Raw genomic sequence first — 16,832 nt, 5'->3', positions numbered from 1 at the left:
CTATGCGGTCTATATGAATATACACATTTCAAGGGATAGCGGCGTTAAAAATGGAAAATATAATCTGAATACCCTTCCCTTAGCCTCTATCGAGCTAAATAATCATATAGTTTGCACTCTCTGAGACTTAAAAATCAGGATCTGCTACATTAGCTGAATATGAATCTTTCGCTTTGCGTTGTCCGTATGATCCTGCTGTTTCATGATGCATGGAGAGGTCGGTATGCATATGTTAGAGGCAAAGAAGAAAATAAGCTTTCTGCACTGAAAGCGTATATGATAGCTTTGCTTGCATGCTGGTGTGCAATGAAGTGCGAGCCGATGCAGAGTTGTCTCGTTCTCTTTTGTGTCGTGATTTGCAGCACATAACAATAATAGAATACCGCTGGGGGAAATGTTTCCTGAAAGATCATATTTGAACGAACGAAAGCGATTTTTTCAATGAGTGGATCATTTGGCAAACACTGGACTGCGGAATACAGCGGGTGAAATACGACCTCTCATTTCAGCGTTTCCTAGTATGTTTTGCCCGGTTTCACGACATGCGGCCGAGCATTGTCGTGCAGCAAAATAACTTTATCGTGTCCTTGCTCTTATTGTGGCCGTTTTTCCTTCAGTGCACGGCTCAAACGCATCAATTGTCATCGGTAGAGGTTCTCCGTAATGGTTTCGGTTTTCGGTTTTAGCACAGCTCATTGTACACCACACCCAGCTGGTCCCACCAAATAGACAGCATAACCTTCTGGCCGTGAATATTCCGTGCGGCCGTCGATATTGATGCATGACCGGGATATCCATACGTTGCCCGACGTTTAGGATTGTCGTAATGAACCCACTGTCACCCTTTCTTTTATGCCGTTGAAGCAGTTGTTCGCACGTGAAAAAACGGCGCTCGACGTCTCGTGACTTCCATTCATAGGGCACCCAATGTCCTATCTTTCGGATCATTCCTATTGGTTTTAAACGATTGGATATGGTTTGCTGAGCTACTCCAAGTGTATCTGTAAGTTCTGCGTTTCTGTAATGTTGCGTTTGTGACGGATCTTGATCGAGTAAAGCCTCCAATTCTTCATCTTCAAACTTTTGTGGCGGTCCGGAACGTTCTTCGTCTTCCAAGTCAAAATTACCGTCTGATACGTTCGCTCAGTTGGAGCTTGGTCACCAATAAATTCCACCAAAATGCGATGCCTTTCCGCAGCTTTTTTCTTCATATTGAAGTAATGAAGTAACATTCCCCGCAAAAACATTCTCGTTGGTACGAAATTGGACATATTCGAAGTGGCAAAAAACTACGTTGTTTACGCTTCAAATTTTTGACATACACTGAAAAAACGCGCAATGACAGTAGCTTTCCAACGAATGTCTGGAAATTTGATTCACTGGAATAATAATCAAGTTACACCATCTGTTGTAAAACCGAAGAAACTTATAGAAACTTTTGGGAAAAAGTGGAAAAATTTGATTTTTTGAGCCACCTTAAAATGGAAATGGGCACCCTAATGAAAAATAAAAAAAAATAAATACGGGTCTAATGTTTTGCGATAAAGAACAAAACTACAACATTTGACGGAAATCTGAGAACCACTGTATCGGTTTCACATGGAATGGCTGATATATGAATTGATATTAGACGTGACATTTCAGGCCTAGGCTAGGTACTAGGTACACGTATATGAACAGAACATATTCATAAATGACACTTTTGAAATATTAAATTGGGCTTCGTGTGGAACTACTTCCTACACTTTTCGATGTTCTCTAACAGATCTGATTACAAGTGTCAATGTACATGTTTGTACCTCGAGTTGTCTAGAATAAGCCGTGGATTTGCTTAGATGTCAGGACTCGAACATGATCACATCAATAGACAATTGACGTCTAGTGAAGCGAGAATTATTTCGTTTTGTATTATTTGCCTTAGAAAAGGGCGGACTCGATTATATACAGTCTCCGATTTCTTTTTACTGTATATAATCTAGTCAAAAGGAAAATATTTTTTCATTTGTTTTTAAACATATATTTTTCGTGTTTTTAATATAAAAGAAGAATTTAATTGTTGATTCATCCCCTTAAAGTCATAAAATACGTTTCTCATATGAAAAATCCGAATTCCTTCAGGGGGTGTTGATGAAAAAATGTTCTAATTAGAGTTATTTAATTTTCTATCTGTTTCGGGCTCCGTTTGCCTTAAAATGGCTCTAATTCAAAAATTACGCTACGCAGGACAATTCTGTTGCTTCCATTTAAAATTCGAACTGTATATAATCGAGTCCGACCTGTACTTCAGTTTGATGCTGAAAAAATGTTACATTTTAATATTTTGTTGATGAATCGTCCGGATCAAGCCTTTGTAACATTTGCTCAATAAGCATTATTATCATCATTCATAAATTATGGGAAGTGTATAAAAATAAAAATAAAAAAAACTATTCGTTTATTCGGTAGTCGGCGGTAGTCGTGTTGATTTCACATTCAAATTATAATTTTTTTCACAAAATGGCGAAAGCCATTGAAAAATTCCGAATAAAATAGCTCAAAACAGCCGCTTTTTTGAAATCGTTTCGGTTACTTCTTCTGATATCGAATTGTTTATTGATAATGAATGATAATATTTTTGTAATCAAATCCTAGTTCTAGACAAATAAACCAAGATTGTCCGAAATAATTATGTTTTTTATTAATTCAACTGATTTAAAAAAATGTCAAAATTAGCTCTTCAGCTGGTACAAACAACTATTTGTTGATCACGAAATAAACAACAAATTTATTTCCCAACGAATTTAGCCCTTAAAGCCCATAGATTACATACTCATTATATTTATCATTATTCAATATATTTGAAAGTATTTGAAATCTGCATTCAAAGTAGCACCACATGACGGTACTAATAAACATTGATTATTTTGCTCATATACCATAACCATCGCTGCAGATAGTAGTGCTCGTTAATCAATTCATGCATAATGCATTGATTCATTGACTTAGAGATGAACCAGCCTTTGGCTGAAAATCTCTTTAATAAAGAAAAAAAAAAATTGATTCATTGATCACCAACCATCATTATCAGATGTTTTCCACATGTTCTAATAACTTTGAACGGCGGATACCGATCTTACCAGTAGTGTTCTCTAAATTTCGATAAATGTGATTTCCGTTTCTTCTGTTTCTCCGGCATTTCCACCAGTCCATCCTCCACCATGTTCGATTCCATGAGTATTACACACCGAGAACGTAATCACTTACTTTATGTCACAATTAAAATTCCAATATCAAATTCACATCCACACGTTCACTACAGTTCACTACAATTCTCCGTTGCACCTGCTGTCAATGACCACGTATCGAAAAAAAAAATTAAAATTCACCCCCGAATCTCGTAACCCGAACTAAACGCTGCCTTCGAAGCGCGTCTATTTAGATTCCATCGGTCACTGGAAAACTTGAATTGACTGTAAAGATTTTAAAAAATCGCCCTTGAGCTCCCTTAATGGATCGATTAGTGAGGGAACAAATTCGAACCATATGTTGTGAAATAGGTGGTTACGTGTGCGGGCGAATAAAAAGTATCGATCGATCGGATGTTGGGCAAGCGACTGAATATTATCGGGGTGAAATGACACACAGAGAGAGAACAAAAAATAAAACGCATCGACAATGGACTCAACTCGTGAGGTAAAGGAGATAAGCAGCTGATAAGGCGCCGTATGACGAACGGTACACAGACGGCCGGCAATACTTGCGCCGCTTTCATGTCACGTTCCGCAGATGCTTCATATGGGCAGAATACGAGCAATTGTCAACGTTATCCCTCAAACATGAGCTGTTTTGATATCAAAACACGTGAAAGAAGGAAAGGCAACGAGTTCGTTGAACATACACCTAGTGTAGGGTTGAATCAGAAAAAAAACAATTGCAGATTAAGGCAGACGCTCATTTGGAACAAAGTAGAAAATGATTCCAGTGGATAAGAAGCACAGAGGTGTAAATCAATTGTTGTTCAATATCTACTACAACAACGAAATTGTTCGATAACATGATTCAAAGTGGTATCGTATCGTCCAACCTTGGTTCGACAGCCGAATCTGGCTCAAGTTCTCTTCGAGACCTACGGTGTTGTTTTCCGAGAAAATTAATCACTGTCTGTCATTCGAATCACTACCTTCGAACGCCCCCGCATACAGCAACAAATCTCAAGTTGGGCGTAATTTAGATTTGACATGTAATTCCCCATCAGTCACTAATCTTATAATCGAAATGTTGAGATCGTATTTCAGTTCGCAAGCGCTTGGTTGAGAACGCCGGATTAGGTTAACAAACGCCCTCGCGTGAAGCAGTGATCCAATTGGAGAATAATAAATGATTTCGCAACAGCGATATTCGGAAGTATAGAAGGGGAAAGATGTGTTGCAAAAGACTTGCTGTGTCACTATATTCCAACTTGGTTTCTGATCAGGATCTGAGGAACATCTGGACATAACATACATGGATCAAATGTTCATAACCAATTTTCGAATTTACCAAATATTCTTTTTTTCAATACTTAATTTCTCATCCATTTATTCTAATGATTAGGTATACAGTAGTTCCATGAAAAAATGATCTCACGGAGATCAAAAAAACACACATTTTCACACGATTTTTGTAAAGCTGAGAGTTTTTACATTACATATCACCCTAAGGGCGGAGTGAGAAAATACTTGTTAATTATTTTTCTAAAATGAAATGATTCTACAAGGTTTGACAAAATAAAAGGAATTTTTCGTGTATCCTCTTCATGGAAATGGCTAATATATGGTAGACAAATTCCTCGTCGAACTAACCACTCGTTGCTTCGGCCCTCTCCCATATTTTTTCAAGCTTTGTACATAAAATAGCAACTACCCAAAATTATAATTTTCATTATTATATAAGCAATTTAATTGTGATTGATTCTTTATAAAGACGTAGTCAAAATCATTGAGCTGTTTTTGATTCGTAACTCAGGTGTCTGAAATATGGCGTTCGACAAAGCTATTGGAAAAAACAAGGAACTTTCTAGGAAAAACAATAATGTACAATCAACCGCGTTAATTGGAAAATTTGCGTAAAAAAACCTCGTAAAAACCCGCGGTAAAAAACGCGTAAAAAACTGAGTGTACACTAGAGTGCCAATGAAAATGGTCATCTCACATTTTCGAACGGGACATCCTTCAAAACTGTAAAATCACCTAATCACATGAAATTGGGGTGTTCAAAAAAAAAAATGTTATGATGCCAAATGTCTTCAAAAAACATGAAACGTCGAGATCTACTGAAAAATTATCTCGAGATATTTTTTTTTGTCAAAAATCGATTTCATGCAAAATGTTAATTCCCACGAAAAAATTCTCAAATCCGTTCACCTATGCAAAATTTATCACCTATGCAAAATTTTCAATCGGACTTTATTTGCTATTGTCACAAAGAGGTTTGTTTTTTGGAAACCGAAAAGTCACCCAAATCAAGGAGTAAATGAAATTGGGGTTTTCGAAAACAAAAATGGTTGATGCCAAATGTCTTAAAATCGCATGAAACATCGAGAATTTGAAGATCACTCTTTCCCATACACTCATTGGCACTCTAAAGTACACTGTCGAAAAACTACTCTTATATCTCAAAACGACTCAAAACAACTATTCGATATTTTAAAAAATTGGTGGATAGCGGTGCCGAGCCTAATTCCCAAAAATGAAGATAAGAATTTTTAAAACTTATTTTCAACATTCGCAAAATATTACTATTAAAGAATATAAATTTAAAAATCGGAACTAAAAGCGATTCAACATGAAAAAATATGCTACACGTTGCATCCCAAGACTAACCATTCTCAAGAAATAACCATTTTCATAAAATGGAAATCATCAGTTCCATCATTAACTCTGGAGAGGATATACGCTTCTTGAATATCCGCTGCTCCGCTAAATATATCCAAGACGGAATTCTAAGCATATGCAACAAACGAGCCATTGTTGGAGACGAGACGTGGGTTATTGAGTAGGACATCAAGCAAGAGAGACTGTCTGATGACCTAAGAACGAGAAAACATAGTTGTTTTCAACATTAGCTTGATCTGGAGCCTGGGTAAGCTGTATAAAGGGTGTGTCACATCAAATTGCATCACGGAAAAAACGCTGTAGAAATTCGCCCAGTAGACCGATCCTTTATTTTAGACAGTAAAATAAAAACTATTAGACAATTTTTGGCATTTTCTTTTTATTCATACTTCGAGCCCAAGCCCGTATGCTCGCACCTTCCTCTTTACCCCGTCCATAAGGTTCTGTACAACGTCAGGTTGTAGTTTTTTTTGAACAGAAATCCATTTTCTCTTGAAGTCCGCCTCCGATTTGACAACTTTTGGGTTCTTCCGGAGGGCCTGCTACATAATCGCCCAATATTTCTCTATTGGGCGAAGGTCCGGCGCGTTGGGCGGGTTCATTCCTTTGGCACGAAGGTGACCCCGTTGGCTTCGTACCACTCCAACACGTCCTTTGAATAGTGGCACGAAGCGAGATCCGGCCAGAAGATGGTCGGGCCCTCGTGCTGCTTCAATAGTGGTAGTAAGCGCTTCTGTAGGCACTCCTTAAGGTAAACCTGCCCGTTTACCGTGCCGGTCATCACGAAGGGGGCGCTCCGCTTTCCGCAAGAGCAGATCGCTTGCCACACCATGTACTTTTTGGCAAACTTGGATAGTTTCTGCTTGCGAATCTCCTCCGGAACGCTGAATTTGTCCTCTGCGGAGAAGAACAACAGGCCCGGCAGCTGACGAAAGTGCACCCGTGGCCGAGTGGTTAGCGTCAAACCTAACATGCCGGGGGTTCGGGTTCGATTCCCGTTCTGGTCGAGGAAATTTTTCTTCAAAGAAATTTCCTCTGACTTGCACTGTGGTCACGCGTATTCTAGAGCTTGCCACTCAGAATGCATTCAAGGCGTGTTATCTGGCATAGAAATCTCAACTAAGTACTAATGAAAATGACGCAAGTAATACTACGTTGAGACGGCGGAGTTCCTCTAGGAACGTTAGTGCCATATAAGAAGAAGAAGAAGCTGACGAAAGTCCGCTTTGACGTAGGTTTCGTCGTCCATTACCAGGCAATGCGGCTTCGTCAGCATTTCGGTGTACAGCTTCCGGGCTCGCGTCTTCCCCATCATGTTTTGCCTTTCGTCGCGGTTAGGAGCCTTCTGAACCTTGTATGTACGCAGGCCCTCCCGCTGCTTGGTCCGCTGGACGAATGAACTTGACAAATTCAGCTTATTGGCGACATCCCGGACCGAACTTCTCGGATCACGTCTAAACTGCTTAACTACGCGCTTGTGATCTTTTTCAGTGACGGAGCATCCATTTTTGCCGTTCTTCACCTTCCGGTAGATGGTTAGGTTCTCGAAGTATCGTTTTAGTACTCTGCTGACCGTGGATTGGACGACTCCCAGCATCTTACCGATGTCCCGATGTGACAACTCCGGATTCTCGAAATAAGTGCGCAGGATTAATTCACGACGCTCTTTTTCGTTCGATGACATTTTTCCAAATTTACGAAAAATTGACAGTGAAGCATGGCCAACGTGATCTATACACTCTTATCTGATTATAAGCGAAAGCTGAAGATATAATTCCTAAAAATTAAATTTCTACAGTTTTTTCCGTGATGCAATTTGATGTGACACACCCTTTAGTTTGGTGGTCGCTCTCTATGATTGCCCTGAACCACAGAAAACGCACCCCGAATGGGGCATTCTCATCGTGCAAGACAATCAGGAAATCACCGTCGTTTTCAGTCCATGAATAAAGCATTGTTTCAAAACATGAGTCAAAATTCCTCCTTTTCAAGTAGTATACACTAAACCTGAAACTTTTGGAAAGAAGAATAACGATAGATACTACATTGTTATGAAATGTATGTGCACTGTATATGTCTTATGCCTCACTTATGGAAAGTATCATTTCAAAAGTGGATTTCACAGCTTATATGAAAATGAAGAATGTGTCAATAATATAGAACAATCTTATTAACACATACAAGAGCTAGTGTCTAAACCAATCGAGTGCACTATTCAGTTGTGTTTTTTTACAGTACAAAATTTTGAACATTGTCGAAAGCACCAGCGTTTGCGAGAAATTTTGTTGAGCAACTAGAATTTGCAAAATGATTAGGCGTGTCGCATCTATCAATTTCCAGATACCCAAAATCACCCGAAAGCAGTGAAATCGGGTACCACACGAACTGAAGCCAAAAGACGTCGAAAGACTATTTCGACATATCCTCTGTGTAGCGAAGAGACCATAGTTCTAGATATCTGCGGGCGCAAGATGATGGAAGATCAGTCTTTTAACGTAGGACTATGTCTTTCATTTCTGTACCGAGGTGTAAGATCAACGTTTCGAGAACGAGAGAGTGACGCTTGGGTGCAAGGTTTGAACGTTAATTCCTCTTTGCCGACTGAACGGAGTGATATGATAATCCCTTCATTCGAAAGACAAAATGTCCAAGAGTTATATGATTTGTTAATTATTAACCCGAAAACTTGTTTCAATAGCTTAAAAGTTGCTTTGAAAACAGGCTATTGAAATCACACAAATCGTATATAAACGAATGCCTGCTCGGAAATCCGCAGCGGTTGATGTACGATCGCTGGAATCTGGGTGTTTCCCTAACACAGATTTAAAAACCAATGAGTCAGTGGAAATCGGCGTTGCAAAATAGATGCAAGGTGCTGGTACTTATGTATCAATTTCCCGATACCTGAAATTACCCGAAAGCAGTAAAATCGGGTTCGGGAAATCGGGAAATTCCGGGTAAGAAAAAAAAGTTTGTTGTATCGAACTACACACAAATTGTATGTTACACGAAACAATGAAACATAGAAAATACACGTTTATTGTACGAAAATGAAACACTTCTTTTTGTTGACATCTGTGGCACGCCAAAAAATCGTTTATTTTTAGAAACAAAAATCATTAAGTCACATATTCGTTAGAAATGATTCGCTGCTTAATAAGTGCGTATCCTAACAAAAAGTATCGCTTAAGGGGGAACCCCGGTCTAGAAGGTCGAAAAAATCGTTTTTTTTGTGGATTTTTGGCAAGCGTTTGATCTCAGATATGTTGTTCTAAAAGGATTTTTCGATATTTCATTTCGTTGGAAAGATAGAGCCAAAAGTATGAGAACACCTCAAGGGATATAGTATTGCTGAATGAATTTTGAACGTGTTATTCTGGAAACCATGTTTTTTCAGCTGGTGGTATCGATACACTAGGATCTATTCTACCAATTTGGTTGAAATTTTAATCAGCATGTAGCGTTACATAGCCGTTTTTGAAATTTTTATCAGCATGTAGCGTTACATAGCCGTTTTTTGATATCTAATTTTTTTCGATATTTTATGAGCTTCGAAACAGCGATTTTTAATGAAAAATCACTCATTTTGAACAAGAAAGGCCGCCATTTTGGCTATTTCCCGAATTTTTCAAAATCTCTATATAACGCATTGTCCTAAAGTTTCAAAATATTCATTGAAATTCGTTTTGCGACACCCCGTTGCTTCAGAACTGATACCACCAGCAAGGTACCGATTTTCAGACCATCTACGCATCCAGTTGTCAACAGCGTAATAATCATTAATCGTGCACTCAGAAAATGAAAAATTTATCTTCAAATATACATTAAATAATAACCAAAATACCCGAACAGTTCACTTTATTCCTAACATCCGAAAAAAAATCACGAAAATTCAATATTTTTTACCTTCCAGACAGGAGTTCCCCACAACACGTTGAGCTCCGAATTTTTCATGCTGCGCTTCCCATTTAGCCCGCATCAAGAGAGTTTATATCAGTGTCAGTGTCAGCGTCGGTCCCAGCTTCCGAAGAAATTTATTGTATAGATAGAAAATATTCAGAAATTCGATTAGAAAGTATTTCATTAGTAGTTTTTTTATTTTGTAACTGTTAGTCTCAGTCAGTCAGCGCTTTCCTACCAAACAGCTCAACGTCGGCCCCTAGGAACCGACGCGGGGCTCATGTGTTAAGGTAGAACTTTCCAGCAGATTGTTTCAAACGTGTTGCGCACCGATTTTGACGAAGCGTTGTCGAGAAGAAAAAGCCAAAACTAGATTCATATTTATCATTTCTAGTCTTAAAAAACGAAAAGTTCTTCTGACTGAAAATTCGGAAAGTTGGGAAAGTTAAAAGGATTATACGACCACATCATTAACGTGGCGCTACAAAATTATTTTATCAAATTCGTCATCACTTCCGATATGACCATCGAAAGAAAAGAAAAACATAATAATCAATTGTTTAGCAGAAATTTTGTGGCCCTTCAGCTTGGTTTTGTTGCGACTATATCGTAGCCTTAAAAAGCCAATTCGGAAATTCAATCTAAACAAAGATTGTTAGGGGGGCCTCCGTAGCCACATTGGTTGCGCGTTCGCTTAGTAAGCGATCGATCGTGAGTTCGAAACTCAGGGCCCTCATTGACCATCTTTGTGTTGTTACAGAACAACTACGTCCACGCAACAATCATCAGCGATGGAGATCGATCCACGGTCGAAATATGATCGATTCATCCATACAACTGCTCTGCTCTGCAAGACACATCGGGCTGCTGTTCTATATAAATAACTCAACAATGATCAATCAACTGTCTCCGCTGTCCGGTCTAACTGGATAATGGAAGAACAGATAGAAAACTCTTACGCCTAAATGGCTGCTACTGTGTAAATATGTACCATATGGAATGGTATAGAAGGAAATACTCTAACGCCGAAAAATGGCAACTGTGTAATGTGCTAATTATAGATATGATAAATATGTGACATGTACACGATTGAAATTCGGCTCTGTTACAGCTAAAAATGCCAATGAGCCTAAAATAAATAAATGGGACAAAAAAAAAGATTGTTGACTACTCGCTTGCTAGAGCGATACTGGAAAAGAAATAGCAAATGAGATTTGTTTTATACTCTGTCACGCTGCATTTCTATTTTCTTTAGAGTAATGCATCTAATTTTAAATTCAGTGCTAAATTAAATTTTATTTGATTATTGACTGTTAAACAGGGCAGGGCACAGGCTACATAGGTTAATCTTTTCTTTGGAATTTATTCAGAGTGACACGAATGATTCGCAAAGCAGCAACTACGAGGGTAGGCTGATAAGTTAAGCACACATGACTGTAAAAGACGAACAAGAATAAATGGCAAGACTGGGTAAAAACAAATAGAAGTACAAATCTTATCCTTCAAAATCATGTATTTATTATTCAACATAGTCATTGTTGAGCATTTAGAATTGGGCGATCTTGAGAAAAGATCGATCTTGAAGAATCGATTTTATAAATCGGGTAGGAATCGATTCACTGATTGAATCGGTAACAGAGAATCGATCTTTGAAAAATTGAATGCCTTTGCCATTTTTATTATTTATTCTACATAAGTGTTGTCCTTTGTTTAACCGTTTAAGTGCAGAGGAGCGCGATAGCGCATCTTTTTGTTATATGACAAAACTGCGGAGAGAACTTTTTAACATAGGATTTCGTCTTTCGGGACATATTAGAGATACAAATTGAAAAATCTAGATTCTGTCTCTTCCATTTTTGGAGGAATTTAGAAAATGGCACTTGAAAAGAAGGAACTTTTTTTAAATAAACCTAAACTTATCCGCATTTCTGGCATGTGTTCACAAAATTTTCTCCGCAATCGAACGGTTACACAAGGAATAAACATTTCACATTTCTATTCAAACATCAAAGATATTTTATTTTGATTCTCAGCATGGAGGTCACAAACAAAATGTGAAAACCCAGAAAATTATTGTACCTTCATGTAATAATTCAATTAAATAAATTGATTGAAAATTACTATTAGAAATTCAACAACTAATATTCGCCCAGAACTCCGCTGACAATAATCTCATGAAATCCAACCTTGCCATACGTCTGGCATTTAGTCGCAATATTGGTAGTAGCCCCAGTTCTAGAAAAGAACTTTCGACTGGACCTAATGTTTCCCATTTCGTCACTGTTAGCGTAGTGAATGTGATAGTGTTAACACATGAAGGATCACTCACGAATTTTCTCGTGTTTCGCGTTCCGTCTGTTACCAAATAACCCGTATTTGGTTCACTTGATGGTTAAATCCTTGGTCTACCAAAAATCTAAAGAGGTCTACCGATGGCTAGCCTTCGTCTCATCCACACCGAAAGAAACAATCTCATTCGTGGAATCTGATGGTTAAATCCTTGGTCTACCAAAAATCTAAAGAGGTCTACCGATGGCTAGCCTTCGTCTCATCCACACCGAAAGAAACAATCTCATTCGTGGAATCTGGACAAATGAAGCGTACAAGTTTGCCCCAAAACGTGTGGTCTCAGTGTCTTACAGATTTCTTTGCGGTCCTCAATATGTTAATATAATAATACTAGCTGACCCGGCAAACTTCGTCCCGCCCAAAATTTGGTTTTTGTTATCATTTTTTTCAAACTTTCACGTTTTCTTACTATGAGCAAGTCACGATTCTCGTTCAAGATTTTTCAACCACTTGCAAATAACATGTTTCTTCGTTACACGGAATAAATGTTTTATACAGAAAATATGATAGAATAAAGACATCCCTAAATCGGACAATTTCTTCCTCGAGTTTTGCTGTTATCAACACATCCGGCGATCCTTTTTTTTTTGGTATAGATAGAAGAAGGAGTGCGTTTCATCACATTAAAATCCATTTCCAGTTTCGAACAAAGATCAATTTTGCTAGCGCAAACATCAAATTGACTAACAGCACTTGTCACTATGTAATTGTAGAACATATGGGAATTTAATTTTTTCTAATTTTTCCTTTTTCTCTGAAGGAAAAGAGTTTTCCAAAAATTTGTCATGTTTGGAGGGGTGTCATACCATCATAGAAACATTTCTCATACCCAAAAACCCTCACATCCCAAATTGTGCTTGATTAGTTCTCGAGTTATGCAAAAGTTTGTGTTTCGTTTGTATGGCAGCCCCCCTTAGAGAGGGGGAGGAGTGTATTCACCATAGAAACCTTCACATGCCAAATTTGGCTCCATTTGCTTGATTAGTTTTCGAGTTATGATGAAATTTGTGTTTCATTTGTTTGACAGCAAACCCTTATAGAGCGGGGTGGAAAGTCTAACCACCATAGAATCATTTATTGCACCTTAATACCTCCACATGCCAAATTTGGTTTAATTTGCTTGATAAATTCTCGAGTAATGCAGAAATTTGAGTTTCATTTGTATGGCAGTCCCCCCTTAGAGATGTAGGTGGAGAGAATAACCATCATAGAAACATTTATTGCACTCTAAAACCTTCACATGCCAAATGTGGTTTCATTTGCTTCATTAATTCTCGAATAATGCAGAAATTTGTGTTTCATTTTTATGGCAGCCCCCCTTAGAGAGGGGGGTGGAGAGTCTAACCATCATAGAAACATGTATTGCGCCCTAAAACCTCCACATGCCCAATTTGGTTTCATTTGCTTGATTAATTCTCGTGTAATGCAGAAATTTGTGTTTCATTTGTATGGCAGCCCCCCCTAAGAGAAGGGGGAGGAGTATCTAACCACCATAAATAAATTTGATGTACCCTAAAACCTCCATATGCCAAATTTCGTTTCATTTCGTCGATTAATTCCTGAGTAATGTAGAAATTTGTGTTTCATTTGTATGATAGCCCCCCCTTAGAGAGGGGGGTGGATAGTCTAACCATCATGCAAACATTTATTGCAACCTAAAATCTCCATATGCCAAATTTGCCAATTCGTTGCATTTGCTTGATTAATTCCCGAGTCATGTAGAAATTTGTGTTTAATTTGTATGGCAGCGCTCCCTTAGAGAGGGGGAGGGGTCTCGAACTATCACGAAAACCTTCTCCGATCCCAAAAACCCCTACATACCAACTTTCATGTTGATCGGTTCAGTGGTTTCCGAGTCCATAAGAATCAGACGGACAGACAGACAGAAATCCATTTATATATATATAGATAATACAAAACTGATTCTCCTAAGTTGTCGACCACAAATTTTCAAACCTTGATGAACCAATGTCTATGAAATTTCTAAACAGAAAAACTTATTTACAAAAAAAAAATCTTACCATCAGAAAATACGGAAAATTCAAACAGTAAAGATCGATTTTCGCGATTTTTTGGAGAACAAAGATCTTCAGAACCTATCCTGTTAATTGCGATTGATTGAAAAATCACAAAACCAAATGTATTTGGTCACAGTGTTACATGGATAGAAAACATTCAAATAAACTCTTTCACATGAATGTAATTTTAAATTCCCAGAGGAACTGGCAGATTATTTTCAGTAACGATTGGATATTTCCACATTTTCCTCGATACTGGAAGCCCACCAGTGGTTTATGCTAACTCGATAACCATCTGTTAATAGCACTTGATTGAAACATATTTGGTCACAGTGTTACATGGATAGAAAACATTCAAATAAACTCTTTCACATGAATGTATTTTCAAATTCCCAGAGGAACTGGCAGATTATTTCCCGGATCTTTCTCGATGCTGAATGGCATCCAAACGGAAAGAATTCCGCGCGTGTATGTGTGTATGTGTGTGTAGCGGCTGCTTCGAGATCTTCCCGGGGAACCATTTGTGGCATCACTCTTCTCCTGATGGATTCCCTTCTGACCTAAGGTGCACAAACAGGCTCTTGGTGACACCGTTCATCCGCGCTTTCATGTTAAATGAAGAGCTTCACCATAACAGCGACAACATGCTCCAATCGCTGTTCAATTAGAACTGAGTGGATTTCCGAGCGGCGCTCGCTTATATACCGATTGGTGATTTCAATAGCCTGTTTTGAAAGCAAATTCAGGACTATTGAAACAAGTTTTTGGATCAGAAAGTAACAAGTATAGAACGCGTAGACATTTTATCTTTCGAATGAAGTGTTTATCATACCATTTCGTTCAGTTGTTTAGGAGCTATTAACACTCAAAATCTCGGTCTCCGGCGTAACGCTTTCGTTTTCGAAACTTTGGTTTTACACCCCGGTATAGAAATGAAAGACGTAGTCCTACGTCAAAAATATTTTATTTCTAATTTCAGATATTTACATTACATTTATATATATTTAAATTACATTTAGAGATAGTTCAGATTACATTTCACATTTTCATTCTCAGATTTGCAATTTATACTTGAATCAGCCGTCGCCTGATAAAATATGCATCGTCGGCATATAAATAACATATCACCAGTTTTATTTCATTTCATTTCATTTCTCGTGGATGTTTTTGGCTGCCTTCATCGGTGATCTTTTCAGGTTGACCAGAGATAATCTCAGCCACTGCGTTTAAATAATTTAAAAACAGCATACAAGTAATGAATCACAAATTATATTGTCGATTCGAGCAATTTCAGAGAGATTTTCTCGTTGACCTTCTCAGATCGAATTATAATTCGTCGGTTAACTCGGTCGGTTAACTGAATTTTACAGGTGTTTTCTTGGCAAACTTCTCATGTTGCTCAAAGATAAACTTTACCGTCAAAAATAATAGAGATAAACTCAGATTGGCAAAAATAACCTTGGTCCCCGCGATTGAACAAAAATATATAGATCGAGAGTTTTTAAAGGAGTTTTTTATGACCTTCTTAGGTCAGGAAAAATATGTATGTACTACGCACGATGAATAACGAAATGCATGACCGGTCCGATAAGAATGTATATTTTCATCAAATCTCATTTCGCCGAATAGTTGAGGGTTCGCGATTTTAGAATCACATCACTTACCCGCAGTGAATCCTCATTATTCTTAACCATTCCCACTAACAACTATCCCTTCCATGATAAACGTTAGGGAACCACGCTATAAAGGCGACCCTTCTAGCCTTTGGGCGGCGAATATCATACTAACATTCCTTCCCTTCCCCTGGTGACTGTAAGGACATGGCTGGCGTCGTTATTGACCATTTAAAGCTCGAATCACCGAAAATTGCACATCGAGAATGATTTGCTAGTCCTAAGCGTCATTCTGTGTGTTCTTTGTGCAATTTGGTTGGTTCAGGTCAATCACGGCGAGCAACTACGAATTGTACAGTCTCAATAAAATCTGTGGTCGTTTGATTTGTTATTTGTTTTCGGTTTTCAGCTCATCCAATTTTCTGCTTAACTTGCACCACATTCAAAGAAACGAAAAAAAACTCTGTTAATCCGATGATAACCATCAACGAGGCACACAGAGGTCAAAAGCTACCCCCCGGAACCACCTCTAACTGATGCCATGTCAGAGGACATGAGTCAAGTACCGCCTGTCGAAAGCCGGTAACGCTTATTGGACATTTTGTAAAACGTCAACTTCCGAACGGTAGTGATTGATTATTCGCTGATTTAAAACATAAAGCTGCATTAAGGGCACTGGTGATCAGATTAATGATATACCCCTAGATCACGACTCTTGGAGGACCTCCCCATAAATTGTGACAGTCTTAAGGGCACTCAATAATTGAGACATTAACGCGAGTAGCGTAATCTTGATTGAATTATTTTTTGGTTTACGTTCACGGTTGACGACGCTTTTGACGCGTTTGAGACCACAGCTTTTTTTTTTCGTATGTTTGATATGCGAAGATAAACTATTCTATTCGGTTGGTTTCCTGCGGCGTATTATTTTTAATTTTTAGCTGAACAAGCAAACCAGTTCAGCATCTGTTCGAATAGAATAAGGAATGTGATCTGATTTTTTTTTCATGAGCAGATTGTCTGTAACGATTGAATCGAATATGTGCTAGACATAAAACGAATCAATAAATGAAGATATTTCAAATTGTAACAGGATTCTC

At 38.1% G+C, this 16,832-nt stretch overlaps 1 protein-coding gene across 18 annotated transcripts in view; it reads right to left on the bottom strand.

Annotated features, from left to right (window-relative positions):
* Positions 1-16,832, bottom strand: part of LOC129778219 (TLD domain-containing protein 2) — a 438,692-nt gene that overhangs the window by 192,585 nt on the left and 229,275 nt on the right. The window contains exon 1 of one of the 18 annotated variants that reach the window (XM_055784982.1): positions 3,117-3,522. The exons of the other annotated variants lie outside the window; for them this stretch is intronic. Coding sequence (XP_055640957.1) covers positions 3,117-3,211 — 95 coding nt within the window. The 5' untranslated portion in view covers positions 3,212-3,522. Of the gene's footprint in view, positions 1-3,116; positions 3,523-16,832 lie in introns of those variants that run through there. 18 annotated transcript variants of the gene reach the window in all.

Source organism: Toxorhynchites rutilus, chromosome 3 (assembly GCF_029784135.1).
Source record: "Toxorhynchites rutilus septentrionalis strain SRP chromosome 3, ASM2978413v1, whole genome shotgun sequence".
In the NCBI taxonomy this organism is placed as follows: domain Eukaryota; kingdom Metazoa; phylum Arthropoda; class Insecta; order Diptera; family Culicidae; genus Toxorhynchites; species Toxorhynchites rutilus.
Note: the sequence above shows the minus strand (reverse complement) of the source record. Positions and strands in the feature narration are given on the sequence as shown.